The sequence below is a fragment of the Mytilus californianus genome, unplaced genomic scaffold, assembly GCF_021869535.1.
Source record: "Mytilus californianus isolate M0D057914Y unplaced genomic scaffold, xbMytCali1.0.p SCAF_1, whole genome shotgun sequence".
Lineage (NCBI taxonomy): Eukaryota > Metazoa > Mollusca > Bivalvia > Mytilida > Mytilidae > Mytilus > Mytilus californianus.
In genome coordinates this window covers 131760538-131779339 of record NW_026262581.1, presented here as the reverse complement: position 1 = coordinate 131779339, position 18802 = coordinate 131760538, and the positions used below count along the sequence as shown (strand labels likewise).

General features: G+C 32.5%; 1 protein-coding gene across 3 annotated transcripts in view; it reads right to left on the bottom strand.

The window, feature by feature from the left end:
- The window catches only part of LOC127734571 (KICSTOR complex protein SZT2-like), a 141550-nt gene that overhangs the window by 46982 nt on the left and 75766 nt on the right, over nucleotides 1-18802 (bottom strand). For all 3 annotated transcript variants that reach the window (XM_052244515.1, XM_052244523.1, XM_052244532.1), the window contains 14 exons: nucleotides 16026-16248; nucleotides 15378-15423; nucleotides 13163-13414; nucleotides 12495-12702; nucleotides 11116-11197; nucleotides 9406-9597; nucleotides 8451-9210; nucleotides 7622-7775; nucleotides 6469-6692; nucleotides 6067-6243; nucleotides 4323-4425; nucleotides 3528-3607; nucleotides 2122-2165; nucleotides 647-764 (listed from right to left, as the gene is read on the bottom strand). In XM_052244515.1, coding sequence (XP_052100475.1) covers nucleotides 647-764; nucleotides 2122-2165; nucleotides 3528-3607; nucleotides 4323-4425; nucleotides 6067-6243; nucleotides 6469-6692; nucleotides 7622-7775; nucleotides 8451-9210; nucleotides 9406-9597; nucleotides 11116-11197; nucleotides 12495-12702; nucleotides 13163-13414; nucleotides 15378-15423; nucleotides 16026-16248 — 2663 coding nt within the window. The remainder of the gene's footprint in view (nucleotides 1-646; nucleotides 765-2121; nucleotides 2166-3527; nucleotides 3608-4322; nucleotides 4426-6066; nucleotides 6244-6468; nucleotides 6693-7621; nucleotides 7776-8450; nucleotides 9211-9405; nucleotides 9598-11115; nucleotides 11198-12494; nucleotides 12703-13162; nucleotides 13415-15377; nucleotides 15424-16025; nucleotides 16249-18802) is intronic.

Below are 18802 nucleotides of genomic sequence, written 5' to 3'. Positions count from 1 at the left end.
TGTTATGTTTTACCTGGTGGTTCTATGTCATGGACAATAATGACAACAGAGAAATGTGATGTTTTACCTGGTGGTTCTATGTCATGGATAATGACAACAGAGAAATGTTATGTTTTACCTGGTGGTTCTATGTCATGGACAATAATGACAACAGAGAAATGTGATGTTTTACCTGGTGGTTCTATGTCATGGACAATGACAACAGAGAAATGTTATGTTTTACCTGGTGGTTCTATGTCATGGACAATGACAACAGAGAAATGTTATGTTTTACCTGGTGGTTCTATGTCATGGACAATAATGACAACATAGAAATGTGATGTTTTACCTGGTGGTTCTATGTCATGGACTATTACAACAGAGAAATGTTATGTTTTAACTGGTGGTTCTATGTCATGGACAATAATGACAACAGAGAAATGTTAAGTTTTACCTGGTGGTTCTATGCCATGGACAATAATGACAACAGAGAAATGTGATGTTTTACCTGGTGGTTCTATGTCATGGACAATGACAACAGAGAAATGTTATGTTTTACCTGGAGGTTCTATCTCATGGACAATAATGACAACAGAGAAATGTGATGTTTTACCTGGTGGTTCTATGTCATGGATAATAATGTCAATACAGAAATGTGATGTTTTACCTGGTGGTTCTATGCCATGGACAAACAGTTGGATTTCATCTTGTGGTTTCATTGAGGATATAGCACTGCCTGAAGATGTTATTGATAAAGTGTCACTATCTTTTTCTGGGACATTTAGCTGTGGAAAGTAAAACAAAGCTATAGAAGTATTGAAAGCAGTAATTTATGGTATATGTTCAAAATGTTTATATACATGAAATGGTACATTGTACATTTTACAAAACTAGATATTTTTCAGGTATAAATGCAAAATAAACAATAAAGTTTTGCAATTTAAGCCTCAGGTCACATTTATTCTTTTAGTTGTAATAAAACAACAATAACAAATATTTAAAAACATTTTATTTTAAAGTTTACATGCATAACAAATATGATGTTCATACAGAAGAGTGATTGAATCATTGAAAAATTGGGGCACTGTCACACAAAACATATACAACTAGAAAACAGACATGTCAGCAAGGCTTCGGCTAACACATTTTTGTGTGAAGCACAGAAACAACAAAAACTGATATATCAGCAAGGCTTTGGCTAGCACATTTTTGTGTGAGGCACCGAAACAACAAAAACTGATATGTCAGCAAGGCTTCGGCTAGCACATTTTTGTATGAAGCACAGAAACAACAAAAATTGATATGTCAGCAAGACTTTGGCTAGCACATTTTTGTGTGAGGCACAGAAACAACAAAAATTGATATGTCAGCAAGGCTTCGGCTAACACATTTTTGTATGAAGCACAGAAACAACAAAAACTGATATGTCAGCAAGGCTTCGGCTAACACATTTTTGTATGAAGCACAGAAACAACAAAAACTGATATGTCAGCAAGGCTTCGGCTAGCACATTTTTGTGTGAGGCACAGAAACAACTGTTAATACTGATGTAAACAAGCATTCTGTGAGTATTGCACAGCAATACATAGTCCCCTACCGGTTAAAAATTCATTGTATTATTCTAACTTGATCTATAACTTGTCATGGTGTAAACTATATAACAAATATCAAGTCAATATCTTCAAGCATGACGAAAAAAAGTGTTGAAAACTGATTATTTAAGTGAATTTTCTAAGTCCAAGGACCATAACTCTGCACATAATCATCAGACCAGAACAAAATTTGAACTTGATCTGTAACTTGTCATGATAAAACAATACACCAAATATCAAATCAATATCTTCAAGCATGAAGAAAAGACCGACCGACCGATAGACAGACAGACAGAGTGCAAACCTAAAGTCCCCTTCGACTTCTAACAAAGAAAAACATTTCTGTAGACTAGTCTGTAGGCCCTTATCATTATTTCACCTAGATAAAACTGACACACTCAATCCAAAAAACTCTCATTTGGTCAAGTATTATGACTGTGGTGATGATTTCTTGTCAACTATATTTGTCATAAAAAAACTGTGATGTAAAATTTTATGAAGAGTTGAGCTGAATGATAGAGGAAAGACAGATAAATATATAATATCTTACCATTTCTTCTCTCTTCATCATGGCAATTAGTGATGCTGATGATTCTACAAATATACAATTATCAAATTTTATTTAAAAAATCAAGGAGTAAAATTCAATTATAATTACATTTATTTGGAATTTTTTTTCCATTTACTCCTTTTGAACTTTATTTTTTTAAACAAGATTGAGACAGAAGAGAGGATAGTTTGATCCAGTGTAACTAGTTTAACTACACATTTTAGTGCTTCATGCTCTCATGTTTGTCTATTGTCCATCTTTTGTATTGTTATTGTGTACTTCTTTTTTTTATTTATCAATATTGTTACGCTCTGGTCATTGGCCTCATGTCATAAACTTAAAACGTGTATTTTTCATTTTCTAGTTGTGGCCTCCGTTCCACACTTCTCCATGCAGATGTCCCCGCATACGCTTGTACGGTATTTTTATGAAAGGAGTGGGTTACCTGAACTTAAATCTATTAAAAGATGCTATTTAATCGATGTATCATCTTCATTTACAGGTGCATTTGTCCAAATTCGTCTCTGTTCATCGCTACTTTCACTTTTCGGCGCCATTCTGTAAGTTGTGTATTTTCTTGTGTATTACATCAATTGTGGGCGGAGCCAAAAGTATAAATAGCAAGTTCCCATGCACCGAGTAGGCTTTTCACCTCAATGCAGAATGTTCGCTGGTTTTAAATTGTAAACACAATCATATTGCACCAAGCAAAATATTATTTATGCTGGAATATGACAAAAAATCATGTAAGCTTTGGACAGAAATTGGTAAATGTCTACTCCAAAACTTTATAAAAAGATTTTAATTCATTGATCAGAGACTACCCTAAAACCCCGTCGTCTGCCCTATTGCACCAAGCTGCGTAGTCGGTGTTTACATTTTGGCTAGCACCAAGCAGATTTGCTCGGTGCTGCACCAAGTGAAATTACTTGGTGAAAAAGTATTTTTATTTAATAGAAAGCTTCTAAATATTAAATTATTAGTCTTTTATTCATCCTTATGAAATTATGAGGTCAAATTTATATAACCTGCACCAAGCAGGGTCCCAAATTATTTGCTGTGCACCAAATGCTAGTAGGAATCATTATTAAGTTTTCAGGGACAAATGCACCAATATTTATTTTAAGATATATCTCTATTCATGTGTTTTATGTACTACTGTATTTGTTGTATTGCTTAAGCAGAAATAATAGAATTAATACAGTTTATGAACTCCTATATGATGTTTATTATTACTTCCTTCACCAGAGGCCAACATAAGTAACGACGGGTATCCTGACAAGATAACCCCGGAACGTTACATTATGTGGTGTATAATTGTTGTCCTTGACCCTATGTCCTTCTTTTCTCCAAGTAATATATATATATAAAAAAAGTATTTTTGTATACTTCAATTTTAATGTTACCCCCTAGTTCAAATTCGTCCCCAATTATTGTAGATAACTGTCTCTGGTAAATGGCATCTTTTCCACTGACTTCTTTTAATCTGAAATATAAAATGCTTACTATTAATAGATGTCCAGGGATACTGCAGGCAAAACAAATGACATCCACTGCCTATCAGTACCCATATTCATCTTAACATAAAAAAAAATAAAAATACAATTGATTTTCTTCGTTATACAAAAAATTAGTTGGACAAGGACAAGACCTTCAAAATTTAGATAGAAGAAGTATGTTAATCAAGAGTAAGAACTATATCAACAGAAGGGATGTTTAGATATTGCTCATTCAGTTATCTAGCTCATGGTTGAAAAACTCCTAGTAACTGTCGTGTTGAAAAAAAGCCATGAAAACATTCCTTTGGTATATATATATCTTTGGCAAATCCATCCCCTATCCATTTTCCCCAATGAGTATAAAATATAAATAAGATGTGGTATGAGTGCAAATGAGACAACTCTCCATCCAAGTCACAATGTGTAAAAAGTAAACAATTATAGGTCAAAGTGTGGCCTTCAACACAGAGCCTTGGCTCACTGTATCATAACATTTTATGATCAGCAAGAAAATAACCTTTTGGAAAGGAATAAAAAAGATGTGTAAAGAGTACCAGTACGGTAAACTGAAAAATTACCTGAGAAAAACACAGCAAAGTACGGTAAACTGAAAAATTACCTGAGAAAAACACAGCAAAGTACGGTAAACTGAAAAATTACCAGAAATAAAACACAGAAGAGTATGGTAAAGTGAAAAATCACCTGAGATAAAACACAGCTTGTGTTGTAGATTCCTTTATTACAAACATATTTTTCCTGTTGATGACTGAGAATTTATTCAGCACAGACTTCAGTGCCTGCATTCCTGTAAATACAAATTTGTAATAATTGTAATGTATTTTGTATGAGAGACCATAAATGATTCAACCAATTTCTTTGCAACTGGTCAATACAAATTAAAGTAGGTGTGGAGAGGGCCTTTTTTGGCCTAGTATATTAAGTCCATTATTTTAAGACCAAAAGTGTTTCATAATAGAACCATTCTTTTATAGCTTTTCCTATAAAGCATTATGATTTACACCCTAAAATAAGCATAAAGTAGAGATTTTGGTGAAAGTCCACAAAATGTTTCATAAGAATCCATACTTTTAATTGGCTGACAACAATCGAGATGCATTCCAAAATTATATCTTATTTCTCAATAAAATGCAACATGCTTGACTGCACATCCTTCCCATGACAATGTCATGACAATGCACAGAAAAACAAACACAAAACTTGAAATATATAACTAGAGGCTTTAAAAAGCCTGTGTCGCTCACTTGCATCTTCAGCAATGGCCACTTTTTAGTAAAAATTCATCATTAAAAGAGAACAACTCTACTAAGAGTTAATTGACAATTTCAGTCATGTTTACATATTTGTTGATAATTTCTCTTTTCTAAAGTTTCATTCTATCTATTATAGTTTTCAAGATAATAGGCAAAAAATGCAAAAAAATGTAAAGAATTATCATTAAAGGTCAATAACTCCAATAAAGAGTCGACTGAATATTTCAACCATATGGCTTATTTGTAGATCTTGTCTTGCTGATCATTTGGGCTTTTTGAAGTTTCTCTCTATTTATTACAGTTTTCAAGATAATAGACAAAAATGGGCAAAAATTTGGTAAAAATTGTCATTAAAGGGCAATAACTCTAAAAAGGAGACATCTGACTGTTTTGGTCATTTGACTTATTTGTAGATCTTGTCTTGCTGATCATTTTTGCTATTTAGAGTTTCTGTCTATCTATTATAATTTTCCAGATAATAGGGAAATCTTTTTTTTAAAATGGTAAAATTAATCATTTAAGAGCAACAACTCCTATAAAAAGTCATCTAACAGTTTTGACTTAAATGGACAATAGTTTTAGCTCAACATCTTGAACATTTTTGCTCCAGTCAGAATTTCTCTTTTCATCGCTTTTTTAATAATAATAGGCAAAACTTGCGTTTTACCCCTAATGTTTTATTTTTAGCCATGTTGGACATATTGGTTGGCAGGTAGTGCCATTGAATACATTTTTTAAACTAGATACCCCAATGATGATTGTGGCCAAGTTTGGTTAAATTTGGCCCAGTGGTTTCAGAGGAGAATATTTTTGTAAAAGTTAACGGACGACACAACATACAACAGATGCTAAGTGATGAGAAAAGCTCACTTGACCTTTTTGGCCAGGTGATCTAATAATAAGGAGATGTTGAATGATTGCCAATTCTAATCTACTCCATCAATCTCACCAAAAATAAATTGTTATTGAGAAAAGAAAATAATAATAAAAAATAACTACAGTGTGATTGGGCAAAATCAACTCTCCAGCTGTATCAATGGAATGATTCTGATTTCATCAATAAAAGTAAGTTTTTGAATATCAACTACAATTTCAATATAATTGACAAAAGCCAAAATAATATGTGTATGGTAATGTTGTTTTTAATAAAGCTTAATAATTAACATCACTTTCACCTATAGCAGTAGTATTTGTCCTCGTTCCTGACATTGTTTTCAGCCTGGAATGGATGTAAAATGTTTTGGTATAAACACTTTCACAATCAAAATAGCCACTATCCCACTTATGGCTGTCGTACAAGTAATGCTGGTCCCCGACTTCTTCTTCTTCCTCTTCAGAACCATCCTCTGAACCTGGTAATATAATAAATAAATTCATATTTCAAACTTTAAAAAAATAAGCAGCACCTTAAAATAATTAAATTTGTTTTTTGAAAGGAGGTCATTCTTATTTTCAAGTAATACACTTTGATGGGGAGGAATATAAAATCTCAAAAAATGGAATCATTAAATGAAAGACAATTTGTGCTTGTAACAATTATTTTTAGACAAAACAAAAAATCAATTATCATTATTTACCTCTATTTTGTGTCATCCCTCTGGGAACTGTTTTGTCTACTGCCCACTTGACATCCTCATCAGCTTCAGGAACCAGGAGGTTTTTACAAACTCTTGTGTCATACAAATCATTCAATAACAACAATTGGTTGACTTTACAACATAGCTTATCTATACTGTCTTTAACATGAGATACTAAATTTCTTTGTTCAATAATTTCTTCTGTGTCTTCTTGACCAGTTTCCCTGTAAATTATCAACTATTGTATAAACAGTGACAAAATTGTAATCTGCAGATGTTATTATGGGGAAACGAACTTAAGATCATGGATATCCAACCTGCTAGTGGATAAAATAAAATTTATTCTGATTACAAATATTATACCATATCAAAATAGAACTGACAAAACTTTCACCATGTGGTTTGTTATGGTTATTAAACAAAGGATTTAATAGTGTTTGACATAATTTTTATATTTTGATAAAATAGAAAGACACAAGATGAATACTTTTAAAAGATGAAATAGATATGTTGTATACATATAGAATAATGCCATTTTTGTTTTTGATACCGACTTTATCAGCAAGAATATCAAGCGAGCCCGCTAGGGCGAGCTGATATTTGAGCTGATGAAGTCAGTATCAAAAAATAAAATGCCATTATTCTTTATATTGGCAATTTGTTTTTATAAAATACTTTTTATTGGTTGAGAATATGAAATAAATGAATTAGTTAGTAAAAGTACTTTTAAGCATACAAAACGTTGTGATAGTTGTTCGGATGTATGAATGAATATGCGTGCATTTCATTGATAAATATATAGATGCAGATGGAAATGAATATGTGACGTTGCTGTCATTGCCTAAGATTTTCGAGTATCAAGTCCTGTCCATAATCTTAACAAATATTATGCAGTAAGATTAATGGAAAAATGTACAAATTGCAGATAAATAATATCCCCCTCTTCTTTACCCAGGGTCGTGAAGATCCATCTTTAGTTTCCATCTGTGTGGTGTTTGTTGTTTTTTCTTTTTTTCTTTTGGCTATTTGTGTCTGCCTTTTTTTGACTTGTGTTTTATGACTGCTCCTTTGGTATTTTTTCACTTTATTGAAGTATTACTGGTTTGTGCCGTGTACGTTCCAAAATATCCTTGTATACTTTCAAAAAACAAACCTAGAATGAAAGTAAACATCCACTCCTAAGTCTTTGACTTTAGAAATGACCTTCATTATTAACCAGAACTTTGGTATTGGTTGTTGGACTGATCCACTCAGATCATTAAATCCAGTATCCCCTTCCTCATTGTCACTAGAATCACCTTCATATCCTAAAAACATAATTTAAAAAAATTATCTACCATCAAACTGTAACCAAAGTCATATCCTACAAAACATTAAATAAAAACTGCAGATCTTTTTTAATAAAAAAATAAACTTCAAAACTCACTGTTTTGTCTTTCAATTGTAACATATCTGTAGTTTCAACTGTTTCATAAAAATAAATACTTTTTGTTTAGGGGCTATCTGAAGCCCGCCTCTGGGTGCAAGATTTTCTCACTGTGTTGAAGACCCATTGGTGGCCTTGGACTGTTTTCTGCTCTTTGGTCGGGTTGTTGTCTCTTTGACACATTCCCCGTTTCCATTCTAAATTTTATTAACATTGACTACAATTGAGAGATTTTAATGGTTTTAGTCTCTATATAAATAAGGAGACGTGGTATGATTGTCAATGAGACAACTATCCATCAGAGATCGCAGGAAGAGGATGTAAACAACTATAGGGCACTATACCTCCTTCAGCAATGAGCAAAATCCATGTATTGTAAGGTATAAAAGCCACATCATCTATTTTAATTAATATTATTATAAATTCAATTAAAACACTAAATGCAGATAATCTACATGACAAATGCATATCAGGTAATTAAAAAAAATCTATTAACAGAGTAATACCACCACTACTGCTAGGTTTATAAAGTTCATAAAGAACAATGGCAGCTTACCTGCTTCACTTGCTCTTGATGATAACCATGATGGAGTGTGGTCTATTGTTGATGTTTTACTCCTGGGTGTTCCCTGTCCTGATGGTGCAGAGAAATGACGAGGTCTACCAAGAAATGGTGCATGAGATGCCCATGTCATCACTGGAGGCGGGGGAGCCAAAGATGTAATTTCTTTGGTAGTGCTAACGCTGGTCATTATTATTCCTGCACAACTGGATGATTTTTTCAAACCTTGTAGGTCTATTTCTCCTGCACTTAAACTTCTTAGATCAACTGATTTTACAGGCCTGATGTTAGTTTTAATACCTTCTAACTTGTCATAGAAATCTGTAAAATGTTCTCGTTCAGATACTGTGCTGTTATCATTATTGTCATTGTCTGATTTCAAGTTCTTATTTCCTTCTACCTTTAGAAACGCACTTGATGATTCCTCACTACCACTTAATAAGGGAGATAATCCACCTTTCTCACTAGGTAGGGGAGACAATCCATCTTCTCTGCTGTGTGATACAGGGGAGATAATTTTCTGTTTTTCTGTTGACATCAGTGTAGGGGAGACATACGTGACAGCTGTACTGACATCATTTGTACTAGATGCTATCATTTCCAGGGAAGCTGGTGTATTTTCTCTACTGAGTTCTACTAAAGCAGATGTTAAAGCTTTGGTCAGAACATTATTGTATGCTTTATTTGTTACAACAAAGTAAAAGTCTTCCTCCTTCATCAATTTGTACTTTTGTAAGTTTAGTCTTTCAAATTCCTAAAAAAAAAAATGGAAATACAAAACTGCTGGTTTATAAGTCTAAATACTAGATCTTTCTGTAATAATAGGATTTTTTCACTATAAATCAAAGTTTTCTAATTCAAGATCAAACTAATTAGAATTAATGTTACTATTTTTTTCACTGCAAACTGACATACTGAGAAATCAACAGATATCTAATGTTAAGACTACCTCTTTGAAATTTGGTAAGCTTTTCTCCATTCCATAAACAAAATGAAGAGGGATATGTTCACAAGAACAGTTTGGTTTGCCTTTCTTTGCTGACACCTGGATATGATCTGTTACAAACTCCAATGTGTCTGTCTGGATGAGATTTAACTGTCGTAATGAGGAGGCTATCTCATCCCTCAGTAACCATTCTAACTGTAAACATTCAAATATTGTTTATATCTTGTACATAATTTAACATTTTCTAATATCAATATCTCTAGTACTTTTAAACTTTAACCTCAATATTTTGATCAAAACACTATAAAAATCAAAGCAAGAAAGTGCTTGAAAGGCAGCTTCTGTCTATATAAACTGTTGATACAGAGACATGTCTATCCTTTATGTAATTTAGATAGTAAAATGCAGAAATGTTGAAATTAAAATGGCAATACTTTAACATGTATTGAAAAACTTTAACATGTAAACTAGTCACTATGCAAATTATTTAAAGTCAATGAACCAAGACAGAAATGCCAATGCTAAAACAACTGCATATGAAATACCATTGATTAAGCATAAGTTGTTCCCTTTAAACTGACCTAAACAATTACTTAAACATGTTAACTAGGCAAAAGTTTCAAAGTTAATAAACCATGGTCAGGGGGAGGAGTGCATATAATCTGCATGGAAATGACACTTGGAAATGCAAATACAACTGCATGCCAAATATCATTGACTTACAATTAGTTGTTCATTTCAAACAGACCAATTCACAAACTTTTAACATATAGGTATTCAAAAGTTTCAAAGTCAATTACCATGACTGAAGAGGCAGGGCCAAACAGTATCAATGGAAATGGGATGTGCCATTGCAAATACAACTGCATACCAAATATCAATGACCTACCACTGGTAGTTCCCTTTAAACTGACCAATTCACAAACTTTAAAATGTAACTAAGCAAAAGTTTCAAAGCAAATACTGTGGATTCATTTATTTTCATGGATACCAATTTTTGTGGACTCTGGAAAAGTTGTATTTTCGTGGATATTGTATTTTTTTGTTTTGCCAAAGTCTACATACAAGCATATTGAAGATGTGTACTTCATTGAACTCCTGTCCCACGAAAAATAATGAATTCCCAGTAGACCATGACTGAGGTGAAGGGGCCAAATGATCTCTATGGAAATGAGATGTGCTGATGTTAATACAACTGCATACCAAATATCGTTTATCTACCACTAGTGATTTCCCTGAAAATGATCACAAAGAATCACAAACTAATACATTGTTGATGCCACCGTCAAAGTTGCCAAATACAGCACACATAAGACTCTATTTTACGACTTTGTCAAGGGAAGACAAAAAAAGAATGTTTTTGTGAGTTCTTTTTTTTTAAATTTCTTTTGATTAGCTGGCTGCAGGTTTTCCCTGTAAACAAAAGTTTTTATATTGAGTAACGTGCAAGGTCTACTAGCTTCCATTAATGTGTTTGGTAGCAGCAATAAGTATAGATTGAATGCAAGTCTCAGATTCTGGCACCACATAATTATTAAATTTATCACCATTTTGGGTTTAAAATTGCCCTAATTAGTATCATGGGTTAAAATACTTCTACCTACCTATTCTGGATATGACATATTGTGTTTTGTGTATTCATTTTCCTAGTTTGGTCTACATAACTTTCTTTAAAAATCATTGAGATAAAAAAGAAAGCATTTATATAAGTACCTCTTCTTTACATTTAGTTACAGCCAGGTGTTGTTGTCTAGGTAGATGTTTAATTGGATCTGGACAGGTCTGCTTCAGACTTCTACAAAATCGTCAAGACAAAAATTACAAGAGAGAAGTTTTTTGGATAAAAGCATATGTGTGTATACATGTAAGCTAGGTGGAACTGTTTTATTGGACTAAAACTAATGTCCCCCCCCCCTCTCTCTAAAAGTCACTACAGTACAGAAAAGGTCCCATTATAATACTGAATAGGTATTGTCATGGAAAACAAGAATATGTATATGGTTAATTGTTGAGAAGTCTTAACTGTTTTCAATATATTAAACAGTTCATTATATGACAGGTGTGGCTTAACCCCCCATCCCCACCACAAACCAAATCTATGGTGCACTTAAAAGTTCTTGTCAATGCTGTTTAGAATATATAGTATAGGGGTGGGGATCTGAACAGTTTTCTAATATTATTAACAATAACATTATAACAGGGTGGGGCATGATCCCAAGTAAAAAAATATGTGGTGTACTGAAAGGTCTTGTCCTGACAATTAAGAATATATTTGGGGTGGGGATATGAACAGTTTTCTAGCTATTTAACAATTGATGTAATGCAGAGGCTGGGTATGTCTCCCAGGTACAAAACATGTGGTGAACTAGAAAGGTCTACTCAGGACAATTAAGATTATATATGGTTCCGGGGTTTGGAATCTGAACCATTTTTGAGATATTCAACAATCTATTATATGAGGGGATGGGGCATGATAATTCAAATAAGTAAAAAGATGGCACTGCCAACTGATGCTCTCCAAACTACACATTTATTAAGAGAAAATATTTTTATTTCCAGAGGTCAAAATACTGGTATGCTTGGAGGAACAAATAAACATGTTATATTATTGCTAATTTTTTTCTTCCAGTTTTGTAACTGTGACCTTTTTTACCTTTGACCTGTTGACCCCAAAATCAATAGGCTTCTTCCCCTTCTCTAGACTTCCCATCTGTAAAAGTCAATCCTCAATCAAGTAAGGGAAACTAAATCTTACATCTGGAAACCATTTTTTTCCATTTTGTTTGGTAACAAAGACCTTTGACCTATTGACTCCAAGATTGATTTTGGAAACTCATATTATTGTCCAGAAACCACTTTTCCTATTTTATGTAACAGTGACCTTGACCTCTGACTAATTGATCCCAAAATTTGTAGGCTTCTTCTTCTTCCATATATCTTCCATCTGTAGAAGTAACATTCCAATTAAGCAAGGAAAACTTCGGTAATTATCTGGAAACCATTTTCCTAAACTTTTCTATTTTCTTAAACAGTGACCATGACCCTTGACCTATTGACCCCAAAATCCCAATGCCCTTAAGTAAGTATTTTACCCTAAATCGGTAGAGCTACCCATCATATCTTCTCTGGGTGACAATGGAGGACTACTACTTGTACTGTTGTTTGATAACATTCTCATGAATGTCCTCTTTGGCTCCTCTTCTACATCAGTTGCCATAGTAACACAATTTATGTCAAAGGTTACCTTCAAATCACTAAGGTTTACTTCCATATCTATTTCAATTTTATTGATAATTTCATCTATAAAATAGTAAACAGGAATTGTTTAATAATGAATAATTAAATGAAAATCAGGCTTTCATATTATGTTAAAATGTTCTTGAAAATTCATTTTTTTTTTTAATCAATACCATCACTGATAATTATTTTCAGAAATATTTTATAATGTATGTGATTATTCCGTTTTAAGTATGAGTGCTAATTGAATTTTTAAGTATCCATATTCTGCCATGGGAGTAATTCAAAACATACTACCTCAACAAAAACTAGTCAGTGTCCTGAAATCATTATTTCAATGTACATGTGATCATAGGATATTTAAGCAAATTGGTCGGAAAAAAATTCAGATAATTTGGTGCAACTTTAACACCAAATATTTTAAGCCATTTTAGTGAAAAAACTAAAATTATCAAAGCCCATTTTAGCAAAAGAAACTGTTTCAATTTTTTTTACTATTTTTATTTATTTTACAAAATCCTACCTAGGCAGGGAATCAGTCCTTGAACAGCTATTGGTGCCTGGTCCAGTCTATGTTTAACAGTACAGGTGAAGAAAACAAAGAGAGGTATATTTTCTGATTCCTTCTCTTCCTCACAGATATCTTCATCAGTATAAGATTCCTCTGAGTCTAACATTGAGGTTGTTGATAAGTGGTCAGTCTGTTTCCTCTCTACTACCACCAAATCATCATCATCAAAGAAAGCAAATTCTTCATAATCTTGCTGGCTTAAGTCTAAATATAGATAGAATATATATAGATAGATATTTCCAAGTTCTATATTTACTTGATAAATTTTTTAATTTTCTTATTTTTATAGAACCTAAGGTTAAAAGGCAAAGCTGACCACAGATAATTTCTATTAAATAGCACCTTTGGCTATAGCTATCAAGTAATTATGTATCTTTGGCTATAGCTATCATGTATTTATGTATCTTTGGCTATAGCTATCATGTATTTGTGCATCTTTGGCTATAGCTATCATGTATTTATGTATCTTTGGCTATAGCTATAATGTATTTATGTATCTTTGGCTATAGCTATAATGTATTTATGTATCTTGGGCTTAAGGGCATACAATACAGTTTTGATCCCACGGTTATTTTTGTGCAAAAATTTGCATACAAGCTATTTTTCACCTAGTCAATTCAAATATGTACTAAAAAATATACCTTCATGTGCTACTTTAAGAGATAAATAGGGTCAAAATTTTAGACATTTACTCAAAATTTCGGTTTTTATGACATTTCTATCCTTTGGATAGACAAACCTAACTTTTTTGTTTCAAAAGATAAACACAAGCGGATTTTTGTAAACACATTTGGAAAATCTTAAGTATGTTCTAAATTTGTATAACAATTCTTTGGAAATAATTATTTTTTATCAAAGTTTCATGATTTTAGAAAAAAAACAGATTTTTTTGCTGTAAATTTATCTATTTAAAAAAAATTTCATCAGTGACTTTTTCATAAAAATTGGTACAAATAATCTTCATATGTAATCAAACCTAATGTCATTTTAAAAAAGAGGGGTCCATGAACTCGTTTTCAAGTAAAATCAGTCTGAATGATAAAAAACAGTCAAAAAATGCATCTTTCCCATATATCATTGAAGACCCATTGGTGGCCTTCGGCTGTTGTCTGCTCTATGGTCGGGTTGTTGTCTCTTTGACACATTCCCCATTTCCATTCTCAATTTTATGTCACAGTTTGATGTCGCAAAAAATATCATTTTACGGTAGCAACGTCATTACCTCCCCTGTAACTGTATCGTATTTAGATCAGAGTGTTTCTACAGATTATTAATCCATGTAAAATTAGCAGATTTAGTGTTAAATTTTGTTATTCATATTTATAATAAGAATCTTTATTTATACAAAATTCACATAATTATTGGCAGTCATGATGTCAATGTCTATATACATACATATATATTCCATGCATATTGAATTTAAATGGAAAACAAGAAAAGAGCTGTAAAATTGACAGCAAACTTGGTTTTCTGTATTTTGAAGGTACTTTCAGGCATGTTTGACCTGCTACGTTCTGTGCCTATTTTCAGTAACAAGTTACAACATATCAAAATTTAAAATCAATTGGTTGTATAGTTCATAAGTTATAGCACGTAAACAACATAAAGTGTCATTTCCCAACCTATCATGGATCATAACTACTGAACGCTACAAGTGAAAATTGTTATATATATAATAGTGAATTAAATTCCATTTTGTTATCTGTAACAACATATTAAAAATTTGAAAAGCATTGGTCGAATGGTTCATATGTTGTTGCATGAAATAAAGTGTCATTTTTCAATATATCAAGGACCATACCTCCTGAACAGTATGAGTGAAAAATCACCAATGTAAAACTGGACCTTCATTCTGTTGTCAGTAACATAATATTAAAATTTGAACACCATTGTAGGAATGGTTCATAAGTAATTACATGAAAACAGCACAAATTGCGTTGTCATATATATATCAAGGATTATAACTCCTGAACGGTAAAAAGTTAACATCATCAATATCGAACTTGACCGTTATTTTGGAATCAGAAACATCATTTTAAAATTTGAAAACCATTTGTTGAACAGTTCATAAGTTATTGCACAGAATCTGTTGGCCACTGCTAGTCAGCCGTACTTCGCCAGCTTAATAACTGGATTTTTCCTTTGGAAAACACAGTTAAAAACTGACCTAAAACTCCATCAGACTGGTTTCTGTCATCAGATTCTTCTTCTCCCTAAATATATAAAAACATCATGTTAAATCTGTCATCACATTTTACTTTTTTCACTTTTTTTTTTATAGATATTTATGTCTGTCCTTTTAGATTGATCAACAAATCAGAGTCCAATACATTTTTCTAAATGGAGTTTTATTTTTGATAAAAATGGACATATATTTTTAAAAGGCAAAGATATGATAAGGCCATTTGTTTGGTCACATACTTTTGCATATTGCTATGTGTTATTAATCTGTTAAAATAACTTTCAACATATATTTTAAAGACAATTTAGTTCATAATAAATAAATGGAGAATTTGTCCATGGGACACAGATGATGCCCCTGCTTGAATATAACGTTATAAAGGGACATAACTCAAGAACGGTAAAAGTGACGCCACCCAAATTCGAACTTGATATGAGTTTTGTGATAATAAGCATTGTGTATAAGTTTCATAACATTTGGTTGAGGCAAAATAAAGTTACAGAACTGAAACCAAATTCGTGACGTATGGACGGACGGACTGACATACAGACAGACAAGAGTAACACTTAATGCTTCCTCCGCTGTGGTGGGGCCAAAATAACTGATTTCGCTATGAGTATGTGAAATACTTACAGAAACACTTTGAGGAATATTAACTGGACAATATATGTAGTAGTCAGGATTACTGGGAACTTGTTTAAACCATTTCTGTACAATATCTATAAACTTATTCTTCACAAGATTGTGAGATCCTTCAGTGAATTCACATGGATAATTCAATGATGTCTTTAGTTTGGCTGTACTCTTTGGCAGTTGTAATGACATGGGTATATTGCCACACACAGGGTGGCTATCTCTGTAAACAAAAATCTATAATTTAGTCATAGTCTTTGGTAGTTGTAATGACATGGATATATTGTCACACACAGGGTGGCTATCTCTGTAAACACAAATCTAAAATTTAGTCATAGTCTTTGGTAGTTGTAATGACATGGGTATATTGTCTCACACAGAGTGGCTATCTCGGTGATCACAAATCTATAATTTAGTCATAGTCTTTGGTAGTTGTAATGACATGGGTATATTGCCACACACAGGGTGGCTATCTCTGTTAACACAAATCTTTAATGTCAACACTTGACTTCTATGTAAGCCTGGATTTATAGGGAGATGTTGATGCAAAATTATTTATATATATCAAGAACAATTTAAATACAAACAAGACGTGTCAGAACAACACAAATGGCCCCGATCGCAAAAAAAGCTTGAAGCCATTTTTAGGAGTGGAAATTTTCAAAGTCCAAAGCCTGTAATTTTGGCAAAAATCAGCGGAGCGGAACCAAATGTGAACTCAATCTGTAACTCATCATAGTAGATTCACATACTAAAAATCAGCTCAATTTATGGAGGCGTTTAGAAAAAACGTCTGTATAGCTGTTATTTTCACAAAATTTTCAAAGTCCAGACTCCAAAGCCCGTAATTTCAACAAAAATCAGCGGAGTGGAACCAAACGTAAAATCAATCTGTAACTCATCATAATAATCTCACATATTAAAAAGAATCAGCTCAATATCTGAAGGCTTTAAGAAGTCTGTATGACTGTTCATTGCGGAATGACAGAATGACGGACAAGGGTAAAACTATGGCCTAACCTAAGCCATACAAATGAATAAACTTTGTCATTATTAATTATTGGTTATAATTTTTGTTCCCCTTTGAAAGCTTTTTTTTTTATTATATGGATCTTTTTCAAACAGGATCATTTCTTTTATAAACATCATTTTTTGTGTGGCAAGAAATGAAGTCAGCACAAACAGTATCAACACCAGTACATGTTATTGGATGGTACGTTTGCCTCTAGACAATTAAAGTTTCTAAACTAATTTATAGCCACTAGATATAAGTATTTTTCTAAAAAATAATTATTTGTTTTGTACAATTCTTTACTGGGAAATAGTCTAAATGTGAATCTAACAATTCAAAGAACTAAGTATTATTCTTATCTAACAATTAGCCAACTGGTTATCAACAATGATAAATCCAAAGAACATAGAAAACTATAGCTGTATTGTTGAGAATGACAAAATGCTTAGTTATTGGAAAAAAATAAAATTAGAGACATCTATTGATTATTTTTTTTGTGTTGCTCTCTCTTTCCATTATACCCCATGTCAATCTCTATTCATAAAGGTTTATGAAGTGCTCTCATTTTCTATCAGATGTATCCCCCATATCATTCTATTTATAGTAACCCGAATAATTCAGTCCCTCCCCGTGATCGACTCTCCCACTCGCGAGGGCCTGAACTCTTTATACGATAAAAACGCGTCACAAATCTATGATTTTGATTGGTGCTCTCTGTGAGAGAGAGCCAATCAGCTAATAGCTAAATGTTATCGAGATAGGTAAATCCTGAGCTAATTCCAAATGATTTTTTGACGATCTTTCATTGACTAAGCCTTCAGGTGTTAATGTAGCCATCGTAGAGAAGTGGAATATAACGACTGAATTATTCGGGTTATATTTATAGAGGCTCATGGTGGGAGTGCCTTGTTTTTCTCTTCGATGTTTACCCCATATTTCTCTTTATTCATAGAGGCTCATTGTGGAAGTGCCTTGTTTTTCTCTTCGATGTATACTCCATATTTCTCTTTATTCATAGAGGCTCATGGTAGAAGTGCCAATTTTTTCTCTTTAATGTATCCACCCATCTCTCTTTATTCATGGGCTCATGATAGAAGTGACCTGTATGCAGGCGATTGGAACAAAAAGATATTTATGAAGGGCAGGTGTCTATACAATATTTCAAGCTTTAAATTGTCCAAAGTCTAAAATAAAGTTGAGAATTAGTCTAACAGAAGATATCAAAGATCTGAAAGAACACAAAATTCTCCAAATAACCATAAAGATAATGATATGACATAAAAAAAATTCGTAAGGGTTCCGCGGAACCCAGTGTCTCGCCTACTTTTGCTGTTAATTGCAGGCTCAACAAAAATGAGGAAAAAAATTAATAAAAAATTTATTCCTCTCTATACTATATTTTGATTGTAAGTAGCTTCTGTCCAAGTTTGGTAAAAATCCAGGATGGTTTTTGAATCTAATAAATGTTTTTAAAACTTTAACTGCAGACTGTATGTTAAGTTAACTGGAAGAAAAACTAAGTCCATTTATAAGTAAAATACGGAAAAAATGGAACAAAATTTTATCAAAATTTCCTTCTAGATACTAGCTTTTGATCATAAACTAGCTTCTGTCAAAGTGTGGTACAAATCCAGGATAGTTTAAGAAAGTTGTTAAAACTTTAAAAACTTTAACCACAGAGTGAATGTAATGTTAACTGGCAGAAAAACTAAGTCCATTTATAAGTAAAATACGGAAAAAATGGAATTTATTTTTTACAAAATTT